The sequence below is a fragment of the Pipistrellus hanaki genome (assembly GCF_964339955.1).
Source record: "Pipistrellus hanaki genome assembly, chromosome: 14".
NCBI lineage: Eukaryota > Metazoa > Chordata > Mammalia > Chiroptera > Vespertilionidae > Pipistrellus > Pipistrellus hanaki.
Window position 1 is genome coordinate 23,055,038 of NC_140516.1, and position 25,724 is coordinate 23,080,761.

The 25,724-nt window shown below is 37.5% G+C and overlaps 1 protein-coding gene across 1 annotated transcript in view; it reads left to right on the forward strand.

Annotated features, from left to right (window-relative positions):
• TMEM26 (transmembrane protein 26) overlaps positions 1-14,968 on the forward strand; it is a 37,166-nt gene extending 22,198 nt beyond the window's left edge. Inside the window, exons 4-6 of the mRNA XM_084904215.1 lie at positions 1,280-1,500; positions 10,532-10,608; positions 13,661-14,968. Coding sequence (XP_084760341.1) covers positions 1,280-1,500; positions 10,532-10,608; positions 13,661-14,085 — 723 coding nt within the window. The 3' untranslated portion in view covers positions 14,086-14,968. The remainder of the gene's footprint in view (positions 1-1,279; positions 1,501-10,531; positions 10,609-13,660) is intronic.
• Positions 14,969-25,724: the final 10,756 nt, after the last annotated feature.

The window sequence follows — 25,724 nt, forward strand, 5'->3', positions numbered from 1 at the left end:
GATATTTTGAAAACTAACCATGGCCCTATAGAAAATAATATATGGGAGAGACTTAAGGCCAAGGCCTCTATCATTGAACCAGATTTCAACATTAAGATAGGCTATTGATTCTGTGAGTTTAATAGAACTAGCCTTGGGTTCTAATTAAGCTCGAATCACAATTTACCAATATCACTTTGAACAAACCACTTAAGTCTCTGTATCTCAGGGTTTTTTTTTAAATCTGGTAATTGAAAATATTAATATATTCCATGCTAGTATGGTCCCTGTAAGAAATAAATAACAGGTATGTGAAGTCTCATAGAAGAAATATAAAGAAGTGTGCAAATGAAAGATTATTGATCTTCATACATGGCTTCGATCAAGTTAGCATTCTGACTTTCTTTCATTTTCCCTCTACCCTTGCACTTGACATCAGCAAGTGATCTAAAGGGATAAACACATTTGCACAAACATAGTTAAATTACTGCATAAATCAGTTGGAATCACTATCCAATTCATTTGAGACTTATGCTCTGTAGTCTTCAAAAGATTATAACTTTTAGGGTCAATGATATACTTTAAAAACTTTTTTAGAAGTAAAGTGGGCAAGAAATATTATCCAGAATACATAAATGGAATGCAAATTTTTCTTAGAGTCCAAGAATAAAGGAAGGAAATAATGTGATTGTTAGCTTCTGAACTTTTGAATAGCGTGCCAAATATTCAGAAAAAAACTTTATAGTTATTCTCTTTATTTACACTTAAGTAATGATTAAACATTACATTTTCTCATTTGATATAATAGTGCTTTAAAACAACAAAAACAAGAGAGAACATTTGTATCATGCTAATATATCCCCAGATTTGAAAATTCAGACTTAAAATTGCTGAAAGAAAAAAATATAGGGAATTTTTTAATTTTAACATGGGGATTTAAAAAAATTAAAAAATTGCTATGTGTTATACTTAGTTACAGAGAATAATAAAGTAAAAAATGATCTTTAAAACATCATAAAATTGTCTCTTTAAGTATCATTCAGAAGAACCCCACTAGCGAATGTAAGGTTTCAATTACTTTTAGTTATAAAGCTGCTCATTTCAAGGACCACATTAGCTTTTTAAAAATTTTCAGTGTTCAGTTAAAGGACTTTTACTTTCTTTAGTAAGTGAAGAATCATCCTCTGAACGTAACCTTCCAGGGAAGCTAACTCTTGATTGAAAGCCATGGTGAAGAAGTGTCTCTCTCCAAGGTGGCAACTCATAATCCTTTTGTCTGTATGGCATTTCTGTTAAACAGGCCAAAGTGTTTGTAAATAACTTATCTACAGTGTGTGAGAAAGACTGGACTTTGGGACTCCATCAGACATTCCTGTTAATGCTAATAATTGGAAGATGGCTTCTACCTATTGGAGGCACAATCACTCGGGACCAACTCTCTGAACTTCTCCTTTTGTTTGTGGGGACAGCTGCTGACATTCTGGAATTCACAAGTGAGACCTTGGCCGAAAAAACTGTGAGGTAAGCAGTGAAAGGCCCTGCTAGGAAAAGACCTTCTCTACAAGGTCAGAGCCCACACAATTGTCTCATTGTTCCATCATTTCTATTCTGCATGAATAAGGATTTTTAGTAAACTATATGCCAAATGGTTGAATCATAGACTTTGATGCTGTGGAGATGAGATAGAGGTAGAGACAGAGACAGACTTTAATACAAAAAGGAGGTTTCTGCCAGAGAAAAGGGGCAAATAATTTTTCCTATGAGTGAGACGGAAAAGCTCCACATGTCTGCAGGACCACAGGTTAGACAGAACCATGGTTACCTAAACATCTTCTGGAGATGGATGACCGCCACTAGCTGCACTTTCACATTTTCAAGTGTCCAGGAATGTAGTAAGATCCTCTTCCAGAGCATAGCACAGCTATAATTCCAAGAAAGCACCTAGAAGAGACTTGGCTAAACCTCTCCCCTGCCCCGCTGGGAAATTTATATTCCCTGGTGTGAATGGAGAATGGGGCAGATTAGGTTTCATTTTACTAAATTTTATTTTTAGTCAGTTTTGTTCAAAGTGCCCAAGGCTTTCTGGAGTAGATGCCTATAAATTAAAACTTATTGAGTTGGTACTTTATTTTTGCCACAAGCAAACAAACTCAGAATCCATGATCACATCTGTTTATGGAACTACTTTCTTACCGTAAGGGATTTAAATCTCAGTGCCTGAATGTACTTTCAGCTTGGTTTGCTTTGCACTATGCTATAAAAATAAATTGCAATGTGGCTGGCTGTTAATGCTACAGTTTACTCTATGCTATGTTTCTCAAACAACGAAATATAAAGCTGAACAAAATGCACTAACTGAGAAAACTTAATACCCCAATTATAGCGCAAAGTATATCTATAACCACAGGTTACCTTTACATGATCATTTCTTGTCTCACTATACTTATTTTTCTTATACCTCATTAAGTGGGCATATAATTTTAAAAAGAATACAATCTAAGTTGATCCAATATCTTCAAAATGTTTATTTTAGTTTCGTAGCTTTAATAACGTCCACTGGGTCAGTGATTTTCGTCATATAACTAATTTTCAGATACCCAAGGACACAATACAATAGAGTTACAAGAAAAACACAAAGAAATCCTTACCAAGTACATAAACACAATAAATAACTACAGGTACAGAGACAGGAACATGAGAATATAAAGATAATTAGTACACCTCTATAGAAATAAACACATAAATGCTAAATATCAAGAGGGGTGGGAGGGATATTAAGTAGGAAATAGGGTATTCAGGAGCTATACCAAAATGATACATTAATTTTTCCACCCTCTGTAACTGATTATCTAGTATGTGCCAGGCAATGTATTGGTCAGATATTGGGGAGCAAATGGTGAGCAAGTGATGAGCAAAAGAATATACAATTCTATCTCAACTGAGGCAATTTCAATTTCTTCTGATCAGAATGTTTCACAAATCTCCCCCCCCCCCCCCATTTAAAGCTTATATCATGTCCTGAAGATGGTATCAAATAAATTATGCCATGGTTTCAGTTTTTAAATTTCTTTTCAGGTCTCATGATCTCAGATGGAAGTAACTTTACTTTTTATATAACTGCATTGTGTCCTTGAACTTCTGTAGTCTCTACTCCATTCCTGCATGTTTCTGTTACTCAGATTCCAAACTCAAGGCCCAGAAAGAACCTAGAAACCTAGAGCTGTTTCTCTTCTAAAACTCACCTCACAAATTCTGATTTCACCTCAGGGCCCATCTATATTGCAAGAATTAACACTAGTAATCCCCCTTTCTTCAAAGATTTAACCCCCTCCCATTATGGCATAGCTTTTCCCTGTGGTCTCAACAGTACAATCACAAAGAATAAATTTAGTATACACAGAAAGGATGTTTATATGTAGTATCAAAGGAGGCTACATCATTTTAATTTATTTAGCATTATCTATATTAGTACAGTATTTTATTTTCTAATTTATTTTATTCCATAGTTTGGACTGATTAGGAAAAAGCTTGCAGTGACATTTTACAATGGAAGTACATTCCAATAATATCTACCTCTTCCCTATATCCTGACTAAATTCTCAAATCTAATTTTTTGACCTAAATCAATTTACTTCATTATGCCCATATGAAGCTAATCTGCCTTATTTTAATAAGTTTACATACTGCAAATATTTCTTAATTACTTAACTTTATATAGCATAAAAGTCAACTATTATAATTCAATGGTTAAATGATATTTACTAAACGTATAGATTTATATAACCATCACCAGAATTAAGATTCCTTATTGCAGTCAATTCTCACTCCCACTAGCAATTCTAGGTAACTATCAACATGCTTTCTGTTTTCAAAAGAACATTTCATGTAAATGGAATCATGAAATAGTAGTCGGTTCACATTGTTGCATGTATCAGTAGTTAGCCTCTTTTAAATTGCTGAATAGTATCCCATGCATATATCACATGTTACTTATCCATTTCATAGTCAATATACATGTATTGCTATTTTCTTGCATTAAAAATGATATTGCTATGAGATTCACTTACAAGCCTTTGGATGGATCTGTTTTCATTTCTGTTGTATAGATAACTAGAAGTAGAATGACTGGGTTTTATTTAAGTGCATGATTAACATTTAAGAAACTTCCAAACTTTTCCAAAGTGGCTGTACCTTTTTATATTCCCACCAACAATGAGAATTCCTTCCTCTCCCCCCCACCCCCCCCATCCTCAATAACACTTTTTTTTTTTCAGTCTTTGGTAATCACCACTGTAGTGGGTTCATAGTAGGATCATATTGTGGTTTTAATTTAGATTTCCCTAATGACTAATACTGTTGAGCATCTTTCTATATACTGATTAATTAGACTTTCATATATCTTCCATTGTAAAGTGCCTGTTCAAATTTTTGTTCATTATTCATCGGATTTATTTTTTATTATTATTGAGTTATGATTTCTTTATATATTCTGGATACAAATCCTTTATTATATGTATAAATGTAAATGTCTTCTCCCAGTATACATATTTTTTTAATTCTTTAATGTCATCTGAAGAACACTTTAAAAAGTTTTGATATAATCCCATATATCTATTTTTTTCTTTTATGTAGTACTTTGGGTATCATATCTAAAACATATTTTCCTCACCTAAAATTAGATATATTCTCCTCTGTAATATTTTGACTTAGTTTTTTGGGGGGTGGAGGGGTAGTGTGAGGTACGGTTCTAAGTTCATTTTTGTCTTATTTTGTTTTGGGCATTATTCCAATATTATTTTCCCCCCAGCTAGGACCAATTCTTCTAGCACCATTTGTTGAATAGTCTATTCATTCTCTATTAAATTGCTCTGGCATCTTTGCCAACTGATCATATATGTAAGAGTTTTTGTTTTGTTTTTTTAATGGACATTCTATTGGGTTCCATTGCTGTATATGTCCATTTTTATACCAGTACCCCATTATTTTGATTACCATTGCTGTATATGTCCATTTTTATACTAGTTATTGTGATTACCAAAGTGCTATGGTAAGTTTTGGAACTGAATTCTGTAAGTCTTTTAACACTGTTCGTCTTAAAAATTGTTTCAGCTACTCTAGGTCCTTTGTATTTCCATTAAAGTTTATAATCAGTTTGTCAAATTCTATAAAACAATCTGTGGGAATTTTGATAAGAACTATTTTAAATCTAAGCACCAATTTGTGAATAAATGACATCTTAATATTGTCTTCAATCTATGGAAGACATTAACTATCGATATCTCATATTTTATTAAAATGCTCTTTAATTTCTCTCAACAATGCTCTGTAAGATTTTTTGTTAATCCTCATCCAAGGCTATTTTTACCATTGATTTTTTTTAAAGAGAGAATAGAAAGGAGGGAGGGAAAGAGTAAGAGAGAAAGAGAGAGATTGATGTGAGAGAGAGACATTGATTGGTTGCCTCCTGCATGTACCTCAGTCAGGCCCAGGAATTAACCTGTAACCCAGGTAAGTGTCCTTAACCAGGAATGGTACCCATGACCCTTCAATGCCAGGGAAGGCCAACACTTTAATCTCTGAACCACATTGACCAGGGGTGCTTTGTAATTTGTAATATACAATGCTTTTCCCTCTTTAATGTCCTTTAGGACTTTTAAACTAGTTCACCCAGTGCTTAACATCTCTCCCGTCTTTTGTTTCAGTAGAGGTGAATTTAATCTTTCTCCCCTACTGCACCAGTCTTGAATACAATCTTCCTTGCCTTATTAACTCAGCTGGGTCCAAATTGTCTTTGACATAGCCAAGCTGGAAGAATATGGGAACATCCCATGGGCAAGAGTGCCTCAGACTCCACTGCTCTTAACTAAAGTTCTACTAGATTTTCATGAATAAATGTAACTCAATTTATTATTTGCTTTTGTTGACTTCCAGAGATGAAAAGTGTTTTTTGTTTCTTTTTTTAAACAAATTGTCCAGTGTTAGGTATGTTTGTTGGGGAGAGGATTTGCTGACTTTCTCATTCTGCTACAGCAACCCTCTAACACTGTAACAAGTCTGAATTTCAATGTCATTGCTGGGAAGAGTTAAGCGGTCATTACATCTTTGGTGATCAGTCTGTTCAGTGTTTTCTGAGCACAGATCATTTATTAAAAAGAACAAATTTGTTCCAATAGCATTACTGTTATTTTACTGTGAGTATCTGACCTCACAAAGGAGGGTTTTCTTATGTTTACACTATTTTCTTTTTATTTGGCTTTTTTTTGCTTGGTGAAACATTTCTTCCAGGCTAAATTAATGTTTAATTTTCTTGTGTGTGTGTTTTTTTTTTCTCTATCTCCTTTATCATCCACCTCCAAAAGAGTTTGTTTGTAAAAGCAAGATGGATTTTATTCACTGATTTTCTCCTATCTACAGAAATATTTCCACTCCCAAAAAGAAAGTTAAGCAAATTAGCAATGCATGACTTTATTTGTATCACTCAATATATATAATGCACCAAATTCCAGTCTTTTATCCACTCAGTTTTCCAAATATAGAAGTGATGCTCACATCTACAATTATGCGACTCTAGAGCCTTTGTCTCTTTATGAATAGAGTCCATTGTCTGCTTACATGCTTTTCAGTTGACATTTATGGAGACAGATTACACATGAGAAAATGGGGCAAGACAATTGCGGGAGACAGTTACACAATGCAGACAATGTTGGACAAATTCACTCCAGAATTCCTATGCAATTTTTTGAGTGTTTGCCATTTAAATTCAGTGATTTATTTATATTCTAACCTTTAACCTTTCTGAGTAACTTTTACTGTTTGATTTAATAATACAAATTTATCTGCTTCAAAAATTATCTGGCCATCATTTTCAAAGTTATTTTAATAACTTTACTAATAAGTTTCCCAACACACACATTCTCCCATGTTTTGTTTGTGCTCAGATAAAACTTGCATATGCAAAAAAACACGCATTCATTATTTTAGGGTTAAAATTTGGGTTACTTAGAGCTAGGGTTAGTATATTTTTATCCCTATTTTGTATGATAAAATTAAAATACAAAGAGTTTAAGAAGAATGCTCACATAATAAAAATACAACTACTAGATAATACTTATTTATTACTTGCTGTGTTCCAAGTACTCTTCTAAGGGTTTTAGTTTTAATAAGTTATTTAGACTTTATAATAGCACTATGAAGTAGATACTACCATTTAAATCATTTTTAAACATATATTGTACTTTAAAAATATTTTTATTGATTTCTGAGAGAAGGAAGAGGGAGAGAGAGATAGAAGTGTCAATGACGAGAGAGAATCATTGAACGGCTGCTTCCTGCACGCCCTACACTAGGGATGGAGCCCACAACCCAGGCATATGCCCCAACAGGGAATTGAACCATGACCTCCTGGTTCATACATTGATGCTCAACCACTGAGCCATGCTGGATAGGCATTCCCATCATTTTTTAAGTTGAACAGTGACAGCTAAGAGAAGTTGACAAAGTCTCAAGCTCAAATGAAAATAAAGGCAGTAACTAACTTGTAGTGATCTTTCATAGTCTTTACGGAGTATTGTTTGTTCTAAGAGCTTTATATATTTAATATATTTAAGCGACATGCTTAATAAAATTATCATATAAAACACAACAGTTATTATTATTATTACCTTCATATCAAAGATGAATATACGATAGCATATTGGGATTAAGTTAGTTCTTCATTTCCATGTAGCTAGCTAATGATCAGTCTGGGATTGGAGGCCCAGATTTCTCTGGTGAGGGTGGAGCTAGTATTTGAACTTGAGCAACCTAGTACTAGAGCTTATGCTTCCCCATCACTTTCTGCTGCCTTGAAGAAAAATTGTACATGAGTTATTGGTAGAATTTTTGAAGTTTTGGATTAGAAGAAACTTCAAAAGTGACCACCTATTTTACATCTATTATAAAATCTTTTCCAAAAATTTCTCAATAAGTTTTGTCCAACCTTTCTTTGAAATTTTTGCTAACAGAGAATATACTACCCCAGGAGCATGTTATTCTATTTTAAGTTAATATTATTAGAAATAATTTTCCTCTATTGTGAAGAAATTTGGATTCTTATAGGTGCTACTGAAGACCTTTTAACCTGAATCGGCTCTCTGAAGTACCAAGAAATAAGTTTAATTTCTTTCCCACATGATAGCCCTTTAAATGTATGAAATAACGTTTTAAAAGAATCTTCTCTAGTTTTCAGTTTCTTGGACTACTCCACATAGCTCTGAGTTATCTATTGTACTGTCTCTCTTCTTTGAACCAAAAAGTTTTTAATTGTCCTTCGTAAAACAAAGCAAAACACATAATATTTCAGATATGTTCTGAACATTGTACAATAGGAGTAAAACTTTCCATTTCCTTTATGTAAATATTATAGTATAGTGGTTAAAAGGGTGGATGTTTAAACCAGCTATTTAATTTTAATTTCCTTACCCAACACTTATAATCACATGACTTCAAATAAGTTACTTCAACTCTGTATGCCTTAGTTTCCCCACTGGTCAAGTAAAAAAAATAGTGAGTTTACTTTGTAGAGTTGGTATTAGGATGAAGTGTGATCATAGAATTAAACACTTAGAAAACTGCCTGAATATAGTTCAGCCACTATAAGCAAAATTGTTTAAAAATTCAGGTACTTGTTGAAGGTCTACTATAAAAAGAGATTGACATTGCAAAGAAGGAAAAGTAATTGACTGTGTTTCTTAGGTATTTCCACTTAAAATGCTAGTCTTTATTCTTTTTGTAAAGCAACTTATGATTGCACTTGATTTTGGAAAATCATAAATCAAGTAGCACTGTACACTCATAATTAGATAATAGTAAGGAAAAATATTTGAGTGTTTTTATGACTGCTTCTGTGAAACGCTACCTCTTTTATCCTATTCTATATTATCCGGTCAAGATCTTTTGGGATCCTGACTGTGTCTCCTGGAGTTTTAGCTTCCCATCCAACCTCCATGTCATATGTGCATATGGGAAGCCTTCCATCAATGTCAGCAACCAAGTCATTGATGAAATACGAAGTAGAACAGGATCAAAGGCAGAGCCTGCAGCAACCCATTACAGAGCTCCTTTGGAGAGTCATTTTACACAGTTAAGACTCCATCTAACTATATTCAAACCCAACATATTTCTTAATCTTGTTAATAGGAACACTATGAGAGGCTTTTTATAAGCTTTGGTAAAATCCCAATGTCAATGATTAATTTATATACCATTACCTGCCTGGTAATCCTACTTCTATTTAAAAGAAAGAGAGAGAAAATAATCATAGCGGAGTGCTAATTATTCTCAGGTTACTTGTGCTGATTCCTAGTAAAGCTCTCAGAAATCTTTTAAATAGTCCCATATAATCTAAGTAGGGATTAATAGTAAGTGTGCCTTTTGTAGTTTAAGAAATCCTGGTTCATTTTGAAAGTCAGGACTTTTTGTGTGTGTGTGTGTCACCAACCTTGTCTCCACCATTAACTGCCAAGACAGATAATGATGGCTTAGAATTCTCATTTACAAACTTTCTCTGAGTTTTGAGATCTAATTTTTGAGCCACTCAATTCTTGAAACATTTAAAGGTATTCCTTACAATCACTTCATGCAGTTCGGTTTCAATTACTCTTCTCTGATACTTTTCTCTCTCTCTCCAATCTGAAAACTCCACCTTGACAAGGTAGTTGGCAACAAGATCTGTAATTATACCACTATCCTGAAATTAATAACTTCATTTGAATTTTTGCTAAAAAGGTGACTTTGATACTTTGAAATATGTTTTGTATTTTTGTAACTTCTTTATGGCTTTAGTCTTACACACTATTCTTCTAGATCTAGGGCATTTGTTTATTTGCTAAGTGTGGGTCCTTCTTTTGTACATTCAAAGGTTTCTTCTATAGATATTTGGTGTTTATTATTGGCCAGGCACTGTTCTAGGCACTGGGGATACAGAGGTATATAAAACAGTCATGTTCCTTGACTTACATTCTAAAATCTGGTGTAAATCTTTGATAATTGGATTTATCTCCCCACTTGTTTTCCAACTGAGGATAGCTTTCTTTTAATGCTGAGCTTTTAACTGTTGGGCATCATGTAGCACCTTTGAGATGTATTTTAAAGTTTAAATCTTGGGATCTTAGAACAATTTTCACTTTTTCTCCTTGATTTTTTTTTCAAATCAGCCCTCTGATTTTCCAGGTCAACATCTAACATTTCCCCCATCTTTTTTCTCCTTTAATATTGACATGATTTCGTAAAAGTAAAGGCAGCAATTAGGATTTTTCATAATTCACATAGATGTTGGCAAATGTGGTGGTTAAGGCTAACCTCTCTGACACTGTGTCTCCCCCCGCCCCGCCCCCCCTTTTTTTTACATTAGTCCATTGTAATTATGCATGGATTTTTCATGGATTTATAATATCAGCAATATATAAGAAGATTTATTAGGGTATACTAAAATATGAGAAGAAAGAGAAAAGAGTTTTCTTTTCTGCATGTGATCATATCTTAATTGCTAATTTAAAATGTGTCTGCATTCTAGGAATAACCCTGGCCTAGTCTATGGCATCCTTTGTATTTGGACCTGGAGCATGCTGCAGTTTCCACTTGACTTGGCAGGTAAGTGTCTTGATGTTTCTAAATGAAATGGAAAAGTACAAATTCTTGATCATAAATTATAATAAAGCTAAGGTGGCATTTAAGGGAATTATCATTTTTATCTTTTGACATCTCAGTGTTAGTTCCAGTTCAGTTTAGATGAAAAGAAGATTAAAACTTCGGAAAGCCACTTGCAGATTCACTCTGATACAGGGTGAGTCTGAGAAACTTGAGAGGATAAGAGCACAGCTTTATATTCACTTCAGACAGTGGTTGCATCATTTAACATTTGTAAAGCCTCGTGTAACTTAGTGAACACACTTGTGTGTTAGTTTTTTATCTATGAAATGGAAATGATAATCATAGTAACTAGAGTTGAGAATCTTCTTCCTTTTGACAGCAGAGTTGTATTCCATTGTGTAACTGCACCACAGATTTTTTTATTCATGTGTCTACTGTTGGATACTTGGGCTGCTTCAAAATCTTGGCTATTGTAAATAATGCTAATGATTTATTTTTTTATGGCACCCTCATAAGTAATATTAGGGCAAGTATTTTGCAATAGTTAAGATTTAGAAGTTCCCAGGTGCACATTAGTAGATGAGTAGATAAAAAAAAAAAAAAAAATCCTGTGGTATATTTACACAATGGAATACTACTCAGCCATAAAAAAGAAGGAAATCATACCTTTTGCGACAGCATGGATGGACATGTAGAGCAAAGTGAAATAAGCCAGTCAGGGAAAAGATAAGTACCATATGATTTCATTTAAATGTGGAATCTAATGAACAAAATAAACTAACAAACACAATAGACTTAGACAGAGACCAGACTGACAACTGTCAGAAAGGAGAGATTGGGAGAACGGGTGAAAAGATGAAGGAACTGGGCAAAGAAAAAAAAAGAATACATTGACACAGAAAATAGTGATTATCAGAGGGAAAGAGGGGTGGGGAGAGGTAGAAGAAATTAAAGGGGGAATAAATAGTGATGGAAGTAGAGTTGACTGGGTATTGAATACACAATACAATACACACATGATGGATTAAAGATTGTACACCTGAAACCTATACACTTAATTTATTAACCAATGTAATGCCAATAAATTCAATAAAATTAAAATAAAAAAATAAAATTTTCTGCATCTTTTTTTTTTGCTCACTTTGATAGGCCTAGACATTTCAGAGGTCATTTTAAACCTTAGCATCTACTTTTCTGAAACAAAATTGTCACTAGGTTAGATGGAAAGAGTGGCTGTAGCTTTGAAGCTTTTTGGAAATACTGAAATCTAATTACCAGTTAATAATTACAAACAAACAAACAAACATATACCAATAACACAAACGAGAGAGAGAGAGAGAGAGAGGAGAGAGAGAGATAGAGATGTCATAATGTGCCCTGCAAGGTGTCCTATACCCATTGATCTGCTGGTGTCTTTGGGCAGAATATTCGGCACTATCACTCTACATATGGAACAATAATACTCTTAGGAAGTCCACTGGGAGCATTTTCCTGACTCTAACTTCTTTGGAAATACTATTATTGATCTTTTGTTGTTGTGGTTGTTGTTTATTGTCTTTCAATCTGCTGGTCTTCGGCCTCCTATATCTTGTGGTTTATAGCCTTGCTAAGAAAATTTTTATTTAAGAAAGAAATTGTGTAAACTTTCAGGGGGTGATAATGTTATGCAGCTGTTTGAAAAACAAAGACCAAATGTTACTTCTAACTAAATTACTATTGTATTTTCCCGGGAACAACATTATATTCATATGAAAGCAGCTTCATAATATTTGCAGGCTTTAGCAGACAAGCATTCTTTGTTTGAAAGCCCCAAATGGAAGGCTTCGTTATTATTAAAAGATTATTTTCTGCCCTTGACCCTAAATTAAATTCACATTTTAGAAATTAAAACAAAAAGGTTCATTTGTTGATTATACCTCATTTTGTTCAACTGGAAAATCAGTAATTATATCCAGTTTTCCTTGTAAACCGTGAAACAAAACCATAAGGAATTAGACAAAATAAAATAACAATGGCCATTAGCTTTTTCCCCCACCACCATTAGAAAAATATGTTGAACATAAGTTAAGTTTGAGCCGAAACTGGTTTGGCTCAGTGGATAGAGCATCGGCCTGTGGACTGAAAGGTCCCGGGTTTGATTCCGGTCAAGGGCATGTACCTTGGTTGCGGGCACATTCCCAGTAGGGGGTGTGCAAGAGGCAGCTGATTGATGATTCTCTCTCATCGATGTTTCTAACTCTCTATCCCTCTCTCTTCCTCTCTGTAAAAAATCAATAAAATATATTAAAAAAAATAAGTTAAGTTTGAATTTGAAGATAAGTGCTTGAATTTTCACAACACAATGTACACTGAGGATGAAGTGAGTCAACTCATAAGTAGGTAGATCTCAAGGAGAAGAGCCCGGAGGTTCTGGGTCATGTTTACTCTCTTTCGTCTGCAGATGTGATAGTCAGGGAAGTCACTCATTATCCCAAAAAGAAGATAGTTTGAGAAAGGAGAAAGGAGCCAGGGATATTACTCTCATGGAAACAAACAAGAATCAGTGAAATGGGGACTTTCTCCTCACAGATGCCATCATTATCCCATTTTTCCAAGAAGGAAAATGAGACTCAGGCAGATTAACTTGCCCAGCATCTTCCTGCCAAAAACTGAGGAAGCCACGGAGAGGCAGCCAGGCCCCCTGCCAAGGCCCAGGGCACCCGCTGGGCAGCCTCCCCACACTGCAGACCCAGGGACCAAGGTGGTGATTTCCTGTTCCTGAGTCTCTCTATCCTGGTTAACTGTGCTTTTCCCAGTGTGACAACTAGAAGGTGATCTGAATTGTTTGCATAGACATAAACTACAGGACTGGCTTTCTTTGGTGTGCTTTATTGGAAACATTAAGTATACAATAACCAAGGATGTTTCACCTGTTCCGACTGAATGAAATTCCAGAGTCACTCTCAAGTCTTGAACTAGCAGGGCACCCAGTGTTGAAGACTTGTTCCCATTTCAGCCTTGTCTTACTGACATTTCAGAGAGATGCATTAATCGGTGTGTCTTGTGTTTTCAGTACATCATGTCGCCAGCCCCTTGTCCCTGAGGGCGAGGGGCTTCCCCAGCCTCTTCTTTTGCCAGTACAGCGCCGACCTGTGGAACATCGGAATCAGCGTCTTCATCCAGGACGGCCCCTTCCTCATCGTGCGTCTCGTACTGATGGCCTATTTCAAAGTGTTCAACCAGATGCTGGTGTTCTTTGCTGTTAAGAATTTCCTCGTGGTGATGCTACACCTCTACCGCTTGGTGGTCCTGGCCCTGGGCGCCCGCGCCTCCCTGCGAAGGCGGCCGGAGGTCCTGAAAGGAGAGCGGGGTGGCCCGGCCGAACCCCTGGAGAGCGGGGTCTCCCCCGGCGCCTGGGAGGGCGAGTCTAAGGAGGACGTGGCTGTGCCTCTGCGGGCCTCGCCAGGCACCCCGGAGGACTCTCCCCGCACCCCGTAGTGAGTGATGGACAGCGGATGCCACTAAAATATTTGACTTCCCATTTCTTCTTACGAACAGAATCTCCTACCCCCCTCTTTTTTTCTAAACCTTGGATGCAATACTTTTCCAAAGAACAACAAAAGGGTCCGGAAAACCGTCAAAATTATATACATGGGGCCACTTTCAAATGGAGCGGGAGCTGCCACGCCAGGGGAACTGCCTTGCAGGTGGTACACCTCACCCTTTGGGATGCTAAAATGGGGCCAAACAGCCTCTGGACGCATCAACCATGTGTCCCAAAGAAGTGTTTGCAAGGATAATAAGAAAGTAGATAGTTTGACCCCAGGGCTGATGGCTACCTGACCAAAAATTAAAAACATTTTTAGGATTAGCGGCACTATGCTATCTGCACCAATAGAAAGGCCTCTCTTCTATGGATGGAATTGCTCCCGTTTCCTTTTTCATAAGTACCCTTTGCCGTTGTCTCCTCATCAGAGCATGATTTGGGCTTCAGCCTACATCCATGCGTTCTGAAGAGCTATGTTTATTGATCTCCAATAAATGCTTGTTGCCTTTCACTTTGAGAGGCTTTTATTTTTAGGTAATCAAGCCAAAGCTGAGAAGTTCTCTTTTTTTTAAACTGAATGGAAAGAACTTTGATTAGTGGCTATTGTTACAGATTGTGTGATGGCATCAGATGTTAGAGTTGTTCAACAACTAAGTGATTTGTTTGTCTTGAACCGTCTGACAAGCTGTGGCCAGGGTTACAAGGACATGCCCTCCAGAGACTTCGTGCAGACAAACTGTCTGGGGCTGTTACCTGAAAACAGAGGAGCTTTCAACTTTGGCTCCCGTGTCAGACTGTCTCATCTGATCTTTTCCGCAATGTCCCTCTGACATTAAAAGAAGAAAAAAAACTACATTCAGTGAATGCAGAACAAATAAAGGGAAATGTGCCTTTAACATTACCTCACTGGGGGCTAGAAACAGTGAAAATCTCTGCCCAGCTTCTCCGCACAGGCCTTCCCGGGAAAATCATTTTTTCTGGACTGATGTGGTATTCTGTCATGGCGCATATGCTCTTACAGGAATTTTATTGCTTCTGGCTTGGGCACTGCAAAATTCACAGCAAGCCATTTCAGTTCCAGATTCACCGGTTGCGAGGCAGGAAATACTGGTAATGCTGCGAAGTCACAATTTCCACTCGGAATATGATTGGCGGTATTTGTCAGTATTTTTTTTTAACTGCACTTCACCCTTTTCTGTATAGCCAAGTCAAATCGTATAGGCTGATGCGAGAAAGCACTGTAAGTAGTGTAGAATGGTGCTATAGGCCCTTTAAGGGTTACCCTAGTTTCTGGTGTTTGCCAGCCCTCTGAACTGCCACCACTGGAGACGGCCTTTGGTCCCAGGGAAGATGTTGGGGACTGGGCTTACCTCAGCCCCACACACTGCCAGCAGCCCTTGATTAGTGACGGGGTCAGAAGACGTATGGCACAGCAATGTGGGAATCGGGAAATTCTCCATTCTTCCCTGCATTAAGAGTTCATTTCCCCAATATTGACATCGTCACACTTTTCCTTTATACACTGCTATACATTTCAGATGGAGGCGATTCAGAACCTTTAAAAACACTTTTTGCTTTTAAGGATACAGTGAGGAAATTGACCTGGCTGTATCACAGTAATTATATGAGGGAAACAGTGTCCAAACCGTCCTTTTGGCGTTCAAAGCACAGTTCCTCCTGTTGCTATGCTCAGGAACTCAAAGAGACCCCGCTAAAGATAAGGCAGAGTAGGTCCCTAAATTGGGTGGGACTTCCTGACAATTAATTGGGACAATTTGATCTATAAATCTGTGTGGTATGACATCTGTTCGAAATATTTGATTAAAAGTTTCATAGGCATTTTCTGTTTTTATACAGAGAAATTAATAATTTCCAATTATTGGCTTCTTCAGTGCCTGATATCATGTTTCTATTTCTTTCTTTTCTCACATGTGTTTCTAATTTTAACAATATGATTGTAAAATTACACATGAAACTAATGGGATCCATTTATAATTTTCCATAATAATTTTATGAAAGATCAGGAAATCATATCTATCTAAAGGAAGAAACTTGACAACTTTTAAGTGCTTGTTATTTAAAATGCTTCGCAATTGAAAGCAAAATAATAGCTGCTATTTATAAAACCGCCTTCGCAGAATCTGTTTTTATGTTGACTGCTTTATGGTGAATGTTTTCCTCCACAACATGTATGTGCTACTTATTACTGCAGACTTGCTCATGGCATACTTTTCATGTTTTAATTTTTTCTTCCAGCAAAACAAACATTGGGGCTCTAAAAATAGATGAGTATAAAGTAATACAGGCTGTTGCAAGGATATTTTTAAATGCTTTCAAATCTGAGACTTGGCTTGGCTTTGTGAATGAGTTTCTAGCGTTGAAGTGTTTTGTAATTAGCACTCCTCCGAAGGCCTGGAAATGTAAAGTCCAGAGTCTAGCTGCATTTGGAGTCTCAAGAAGGCAAAGAGCACCCAGGACCATCTTAACAATAAATGGTGAAAAAACAGAAATATTTTCCAGGAAAATCTGCCAAAGGCATCCTTTGTTCACCTAACTGTCAGCACTCCCACTCCTTTGAACTTAGTGTTTTTATTGCAGAAAGAAAATCTCTTTTCATTTAGCTTATTTAAGAATAAAACGCAAGTCCAGGTTTTATCTCTAGGACTTCTCATAAAACATTAAAAATATATTGTTACTGTACTTCTTTATTGTAGATAGGCAAACATGGTAATGTTTGAAAACACCCAATTGTTTGCTATGCAGGGGCTAGAACATATGTTGACACCTGGGACTTGTTTCCTTTTAATTTGCAGTAAGATAAGTGCCTCAGATCACCTGTTTACTGTGATGCAGATCATACCTCCATACCCCCCCCCTTCAGACACATGCCAATCCCCCAACCACTGAAGAAATTGACTTATTTGTTACTGTTGTTGTATTTTAATTGCATGATTAAAGTTCAATCAAATACCCTCCCTCAGAACATAGTTCACTTGTGAGAAAACATAGTACACATGTTTTAATGATGCCATGTAAAAACTCACCTCCCTACCACCTTGTTGGTGTTGCTTCCCCTCCCTAGATGGGTCTCAGAGGCCCTGGCCTGGCATTGCAAGATGAGTAATGTGTTTTTGTCTCTGGTGATTTTGTTAATTTTAATTGAAGCTGGTACAGATAACATATGAAAATAAAAACTTTCATTGTCAATAACATTCTTTTTAATCTTCCAAAATGAAGATTAAATACAAATGTGTCAATTGGCTTTGCTGAAATTTATAGCAACACCTCAGGATTTGCAGACCAGAAAGACATGGCTAAGAACAATCAGGATTCACTGTTATAATATTGATTATTAACTCAATATCAACTTTTCAAAACCGTGGGAAGGCATGAGTTGTAGGTGCGTGTGCTTTAGGATTTCCATCCAGGTTTCAGAGTTCAACACTGACTTTTATTATCTTTGGCATTTAATCTCAATGACTCTTAATCAACTCCCCTGTTAAAAGAAACAACTGCAAGAGGCCAAGTCTCTGTCCACGTTCACTCTATTGCCAGGAAAGTGAGATACTGCAATATTACAGGGCCTCAGAGAAGTAAGTGAAAAACCAAACAATCTTGACTTAGAAGAGGAGATTGTTACACTTTTTCTAATTTCAGACTTGGCTTTTTTACTTAAAGGACATTTTGATCCACTGTCAGGAACATCTGATTTGGGGTTAAACTAGGCAGCTGGAGGATGTTTATAGCTCCTAGGCTTCAAATAATGTTCCATATGATGGGAGTTATCCTAAACAATGTTTCAATAATCAACTGCTATAACCTTATGGATGTTCAGCCTCTGAATATTTTATATGAATATTTTCTCTTAATTACTCATATTTATACTATTTTGCTATGAATGACATTTGTATTTTATTATATATACATTAAATAGTTTGTTTACAACTTTATCTCAATGTTCATTTTTTGTTTGAATTGTCTTTGTTCTCTACTGTAATTCATTTCATTTAGATTGTAAGCTCTGGTTTAAAAAAAACACACAATCTACTTAGAGTATGACTAAAGTGGCATTTCAAACTAGTGAGGAAAGACTGACCAATTTTATAAATGATGCTGGGAAATTTTGCAAACCATCTGGAAAAAATAAAGTTAGATTTTTATCTCACGCAATATATAGAAATAAATTCCAGATGGATTAAAGAATCTAAATGTAAAACTGAAAACTATAAAATATTAGAAGAAAACATGGAATGTGTCTTTAGCATTGCAGAATGGGAAATATCTCTAAGAGAAAGATGTGAATCTTAGAAGCTCTGAAAGCAAAGACTGACAGCTTTTTCTATGTAAAGCTGTAAAATTTCTGAATAGCCAAAGGTATCATAAACACACCACTATTTTTTTCCTTTCAGTGCACTCATACAAGAGAAATAAGAGGTACAGATATTAGAAATGATGAGCCAATTTTATCATTTCTTTGTTGAAGATTGAGTCTTGAATAACCAAGAAAAGCACATAAAAACCAAAGGAACTATCTATCCTGTATAATAAAAGGCTAATATGCAAATAAACCAAACAGCAGAACGACCGGTCACTATGATGCATACTGACAACTAGGGGGCAGATGCTCAATGCAGGAGCTTCCCCCTGGTGGTCACTGTGCTCCCACAGGTGAGCACTGCTCAGCTATAAGCTGGGCTCATGACTGGTGAGCACAGCGGCAATGGCGGGAGCCTCTCCTGCCTCACAGCAGCACTAAGGATGTCCCACTGTTGTTTAAGCAGAGAGTGGGTCTGAGCTGTCAGTCAGACATCCCTTGAAGGGTCCCAGACTGTGAAGGGTACAGGCCAGGCTAAGGGGACCTCCTTTCCACCCCTGAGTACATGAATTTTATGTATGGGCCTCTAGTATGTGTGTGTGTGTGTATATATATAACCCTAATATATAAATAGACTGAACAGTGGAACAACTGAACAATTGGTCGCTATGACGTTCACTGACCAACAGGGGGCATGCGTAGAACATGGTGGGCATTGGCAGCAGGTGGCAAAGCACAGAACATGGCGGACATAGGCCACAGCAGGATGGTGGAGCAGGTGAGAGGGAGCACCAGACCAAGGCAGGGCACCAGTCACTGTCATTGGTGAGAGTGGTTACTTGTTTCCTTTTAATTTGTAATAAGATACTGTGATACAGGCCTTAGGGGGGTTACTGAAAATTCTTTGCTCTTGTGTACCACAGTTCTGCTTTCCACTTGCACCTGCTGCCAGCATCCAGTGTCGGCCCTGATCACTTGGCGCCATAAGCAGGTGCGAGTGGTGGCTGCTGGCCCTGATTACCCTTATGGGCTTCTTCACCTCCTCCTGCTCCTAAGGGGTGATCTGGGCAGCAGCTGCCACTTGCAACTGCTGCTGGCAATGGCCCCAATCGTTCCACACCATAAGCAAGTGCAAGTGGGACCAGTGCCCTCAGTGCATGGGAGAGCGGCTGGGGCAGGGCTGCTGGCAGATGGGGGAGGGGACAGCAGGAGAGGCTGGGCCGGGGAGTGGAGAATGGGCCAAGACCTGCCCCTGTGCCCACCACAGCCTTGTGATACATAGTTCCTTTCAAGGTGCACGAATTTATGCACTTGGCCCTAGTTAAAAATACTCTAAATGTCTGAAAAAAAAAATCAATGGCTTTTCTCTATCTAAACAAATATCACACAGAATATGTATTTGAAGAAGAGATTTCCATACAAAATGAACTATTATAGAACTGAAAAATACACAGAAATAAACTTAATGAATGTATAAGATCCATGTGAAGAAAACTTTAAAATAATTTTGAGGGCCATCATTGAATAATTTAACAAATGGAAAGATATATTCTTTTGGGGAGTGGTAAGAAGATGCTATTTTAAAATGTATTAATTTCTCCTAAACTAATGTGTAATTTTAAAACAATCTTTATAGTGATATCAATAAAATTTCAATTTAGCTGATTCTAAACATTTTATGATAAAACTATAGGTCCGATGCAAGAGTAGGCCTTCCTTCTCCTTACTGTCAGCACCAGCTTCCCTCTGGCACCTGGACCCAGGCTTCCCTCATAGCCCCTGCTTCGTCCTAAAGGACGTCCAGTCTAATTATCATATTACGCTTTTATTATTATAGACTAGAGGCCCAGTGCACAAAATTTGTGCATGGGGGTGGGCGGGAGTGCCTCTCAGCCTAGCCTGCACCCTCTTCAATCTGGGACCTCTTGAGGGATGCCCAACCACCTGTTTAGGCCAATTCCATCAGGAGCAGGAGGAGGTGGAGACCTGGTCATCCCCAACTTCCCTCCCCTGCCAGCCTGATCAACCCCTAACTTCTCCCCAGATTGCCCAATTGCCCTAACTGCCATCCCCTGCCAGTCTGGTTGCCCCAACTGCCCTCCCCTCCTAGCCCAGTCACCCCTAACTGCCCTCCCCTACTGGCCTGGTAACCCCCTAACTGCTCTCTCTGCTTGCCTGATTGCCCACAACTGCCCTCCCCTGCAGGCCTGGTCCCATCCACAACTACCCTCCCCTGCAGGTCTTGTCCCCCACCACCATCAACTGCCCTCCCCTGCCAGCCTGGTCCCCCTGAACTGCCCTCTCTGCTTGCCTGATTGCCCACAACTGCCCTCCCCTGCAGGCCTGGTCCCCCCAAACTGCCCTCTTCTGCAGGCTTGGTTCCACCCCCAACTGCCCTCTCTGCAGGCCTGCCCCCCCCCCTAATGGTCCTCCCCTGCAGGCCTGGTCTCCCCCAACTTCCCTCCCTGCTTGCCTGATTGCCTACAACTGCCCTCCTCTACAGGCCTGCCTGTGCCCTCCCCTCCCTACTGCAATTTCCCTCCCCTGCAGGCCTGGGTTCCCCCCAACTTCCCTCCCATGCTGGCCTGGTCTCCACAGATTGCCCTCTTCTGCTGACCTGGTCACTCCTAACTGCCTACAACTACCCTCTCCTGCAGGCCATCTTGTTGTGGCCATCTTGTTTCCACATGGGGGCAGCCATCTTTGACCACACAGGGGTGGCCATCTTATATCTTGGAGTGATGGTCAATTTGCATATTATTCTTTTATTAGATAGGATTAGATAGAAACAGAATAAGGTCAAGAAATAGACTAAATTACATAAGGATTTTGCTATGTGATAAATCATGAGGCTGTGATAGAGTATTATATCTGGTTTAAGGTTTTTAGAATATCAAAGTGTACCCTTACCTCAATCCTTTTATCCAAAATACTTTCAGATGGATCAAAGAATTAAACATTAAAATGAAAAAATAAAAACCATAGAAAACTTTGTTTTTATATTTACAATATAGAGACTGTTTTCTAAGAAAAAAACATAAAATCATAAAGCTTTAGACAATTCATAAATTTCAAGTTGCAAAGTTGAACTTTTAACATCATAAAAACACCATAAGTGAACTCACAGGTTGAACTGAGTAAGTATTTTTGCAACAAATGTAACAAAGCATTGATTTTCTTGATGAGCGAATGGGTTCTTACAAATTAGAAAAAAAAAACAACACATTAAATAACAAGCCAAATATATAAGTATATGGTTCACTGAAAAAGAAATAGTTAAGGAAATGCAAATCAAATCACAATGAAATACCATTTCTGAAATGCAAACTAAACCTCAGATACCATTTTTGAATCATCAGGTTGGCAAAGATTCAAAAATATTTTAGAATTTGTATTAAAGGGGATTGGGGGAAGCAGGCGTTTTTATTCACTGCTAGTGAAGATGCAAATTGTTACAACTTCTTTGGTAGACAATTTGGCAATATCAGTCGGAATTAAAAATTCATTTATCATCTGAGCCAGCAACTCAACTTCTAAGAATATATACTACAGATAAATGTATGCAAAAATGTGTCTATAAGGCTGTTCAAAGCAGTACAGTACCCACCAATAGTGATTTCTATAGTAGCACCAACAGGTCATTATTGAGTTATGGAATATTTATACTACATATTACCATGTAGCTTTCAAAAGGAATAAAATAGATCCATAAGTGCTGATGAGGAACAATTATAGATATTGTAAAGTAAGAGCACAAACCAGGAGGTTAGAATGTCACTCTTTTATAAATAATCCATAGTTTTAAGTGTATGAAATAATGTTCATTTGTCCAATGATCCTGGACATTCTCACTTTCTCTCTTTCTCTCTCTCTCTCTCTCTCTCTCTCTCTCTCTCTCTCTCTCTCTCTGTCTCTCTCTCTCTCTCTCTTTCTCTCTCTCTCTCTCTCTCTCTCTCTCTCTCTCTCTCTCTCTCTCTCACCTTTATGCTTTTTATCATTTGCAGGTTTTAAGTCTGTGATCCTTTCATAATTTTGAAAACAATTATGAATAATAATAAAAAAAAACCTCTCCAACTTACAGAGCCTACTGCCATATACAGGGTATTCTGATATCATTTTGTAAATAAAGCCAAAACACATCATTTTCACCAAAGCAAAAGACTACTTTTATAACTAAAGATGATTTTTAGGAGTTTTAGATAAATCAAAAGGTTAACCCATGCCAAATACTACTTATCTTGGGAAGCAACAAGCCCAGGGAAGTGAAATAATGACTAGACCTTTAAGACCACAGGAAAATCAAATTGACCAAAACACTTCATTGAATATTGATGGGTACCATGCGATACTTTGTGACAACTTTCACCCTCTCCGGCATTTATGGCGCCACTAAAACAAACCATAGAAGAATTTCACATTGAATTTCATAGTCAAGCTGATTTCCCTGGGGGAGATAAGGAATGAAGGAACCCTGAAAGAGAAAACTTCTGAAAGAATATGTGCATCTGTTTCCAAGTTCGTAGCCATAGCCCGTCTAACTTGTGTGTATGTAAGCTTTTTAGATTTTTGTTAAATATTTACTAAATTTACAATTGATTGTGGTAAGTGATCAAATGGATCATATGCAAATCTGATCAAATTATTGAAGAAAACAAAAATTCCTAAACCAACCATATGTCAGATATCATATAGTCTTTCTATCCAAACTAAGAATTTGGGCAAGGAAAATTGGATCTACACGACAAAATATGTTTTCTCTGTGGATGCCGTTGTTCAGCTTCTGCCAAGTGCATAGCAGGAGAATTCAGATGGCTCTGGTTCTGGGATATTGGGGGTTGTTTCTACCTTCTGGCAAAGAATGTTCTTCCCTATTATTCAAAGGTTCCCATATGACCTGAGTGACAGCTAACAGCTGGGTCAAAAGCTATAATTATATTATCAGTTCTCTTGTTTCAACAAACTCCTGTAAGTACTGTTTTTATTTTTTATTTTATTGGGATCTAACTTCAACCTTTCCTGGACTCCATGCCTGAATTTACAGCCCCAATCTTGGATATTATTTAAGTATCATATACTCTATATATAGAATACATATCTCTTAAAAATATATCCATATTTTTATTTATTTCATAGCAGAGGAAAAAGGGAGAAAGAGATAGAAACATCAAAGAGAGAGAATCATTGAATAGCTGCCTCCTGCACGCCCCACACTGGGGATCAAGCCACAACTGGGGTATGTGCCCTAATGGGGAATCAAATCATGACCTCCTGGTTCATAGGTCGACATTCAATCACTGAGTCATGCTGGCTGGGTTAGAATATATATCTTAATATGCCCAATATTAATATGTACTCCCCTCACCTCTCTGTACCCCATCCAATGTTAACAGCATCTCCAGTCACTTAGGCCCCTATGCTAAAATTGACCCTTCACTCTTCTTTCTTATCCCTCCTATGAAAGTAATCCCTAAATTCTTTCAGTTATGCTGCTTATAATTCCTTTCAGTTTTGCAGCCACGCTCTCTACTTCAACCGCTATTCTCCTATTTCAGTGTCTCATCATTCCTTGCCTCAGTGACTACAGTCATTTTTCGACTGGTCATCCAACCTCCTGGTTTTATACCCCATAATAATATTTCAAACTGCATTCAGAGCTGCTCTAAAATGCACAATTGAGCATATGTCTCTTTTATTTAAAACCCTTTGATTATGCCTCAGTGCCAACAAGATCAAGCACAAAGTCCCAAGGAAATCATTTAACACCTTTCACAAGCTGGTCACAAACTTTTAAACTTTGTTTCCCTCTACTTCACACACAGCTGTCACCATAACATACTACTCATGCTCCCCTAAACTCGTCTTTATTCTGTACATTGCTATGGGTTTGTGTAAATTGCTATTTTTTTTTTCAGCAATGTCCTCTATTGCCACCACTTTGTTACCTACTCTTGTTTATCCACCCCTCACTTCTCAGAGGTGGCCCATTTCCCCAGGCAGAGTTGATGCCAGGGGAGGAGGAGACTGTTTTATACCCTTTGGGAACCCCAAGAGAGTGAGTGTGGGCATCATCTGATAGCAGACATTCTCTGGTCCTGGGTTCCTAATTTCTAGGGCTTCCTTTGAAGAAGAAGCAATGCTGATGAGAACCAGGCAAGACAACGCAGGTATAGAGCTATGGACTTTATCACTTATCGTGGTCTTGGCTAGGGTCTACAGGATAAGCAATGGGTCAGTGGTCCCAGAAGATTTTCCTCTTCTTCTCAGGTCTGATGGAACTAAGCAGTTTCTCCTGTATTTACTAACCTAACAGCTTCTATTTATATTGCATTGGTGAGATCATCCCTGCTTCTTACAAAAATTCTCCCACCCTAGCAATATTTCCCACTCAGTGGTCACCAACTTGGCAACCTTCCCCCAAAACTTCAGCTGAGCTCAATGATCATGTCTGCTTGCTTCCAGAACTGACTCTTCTCCTCTCATAGCACTTTGTACTTTTCTCTGTCCCAGTATTTATCATAATATATGTAACAATTTGTTTATATGTCTGTCTCCGCCAAGCCTGTCATCTGTCTGAGGGCATGAGCCATATCTTATAATAACCATGTAGCTCCAGACACACTGAAACTGTGTCTGTTCCCAGAATTCACAAGCTTCTTTCTGTCTTAGAGACTTTGTTCTTCCTGGGAGAGCCTCCAGCTCCAAGTCCCATTTTCTGAGAGCTGGATTCTTCTTTTCATTTGGATTCCAGCTTAAATTTAAGGCCCTCAGAAAGGTTACCAATTTACTCCTTTCCCAATAATCTCCATCATATCAATCTTTATCTTATTCATAGTATGTATTGCTAGTCAACATTATCTTTATATGTGTATTTATTCACTGTCTACCCTACGTATAATGTAAGGCCAAGGGTACCTGTCTAGTTCATCTCTGTCCCAAGTGGCTAGTTGCTCCAAAACTTCTGCTGAGTGCATTCTTATTTCTGTGCTTATTTATACCTAGATTTTTTTTTTTACAAAACTAAATCCATACTATATAAATTCTGCTTTATTCATTTGTTATTTCTTAAGCTTTTCATAATGTTAACTATTCTTGAGGACATAATGCCCACCTACTCCTTTGCATGAATGTAATAATAGGCCTAATCATCAAATACCACAGGCTTTCACATCCATTATTCATTTAACCCTCTGCCTTTGGTGCTGTGAAATGCCTTTTCCTTATGGCCTCCTCCACTCCCATGGTGATAGGTTCCTTCTATAGCTATGGGTCTGTTTA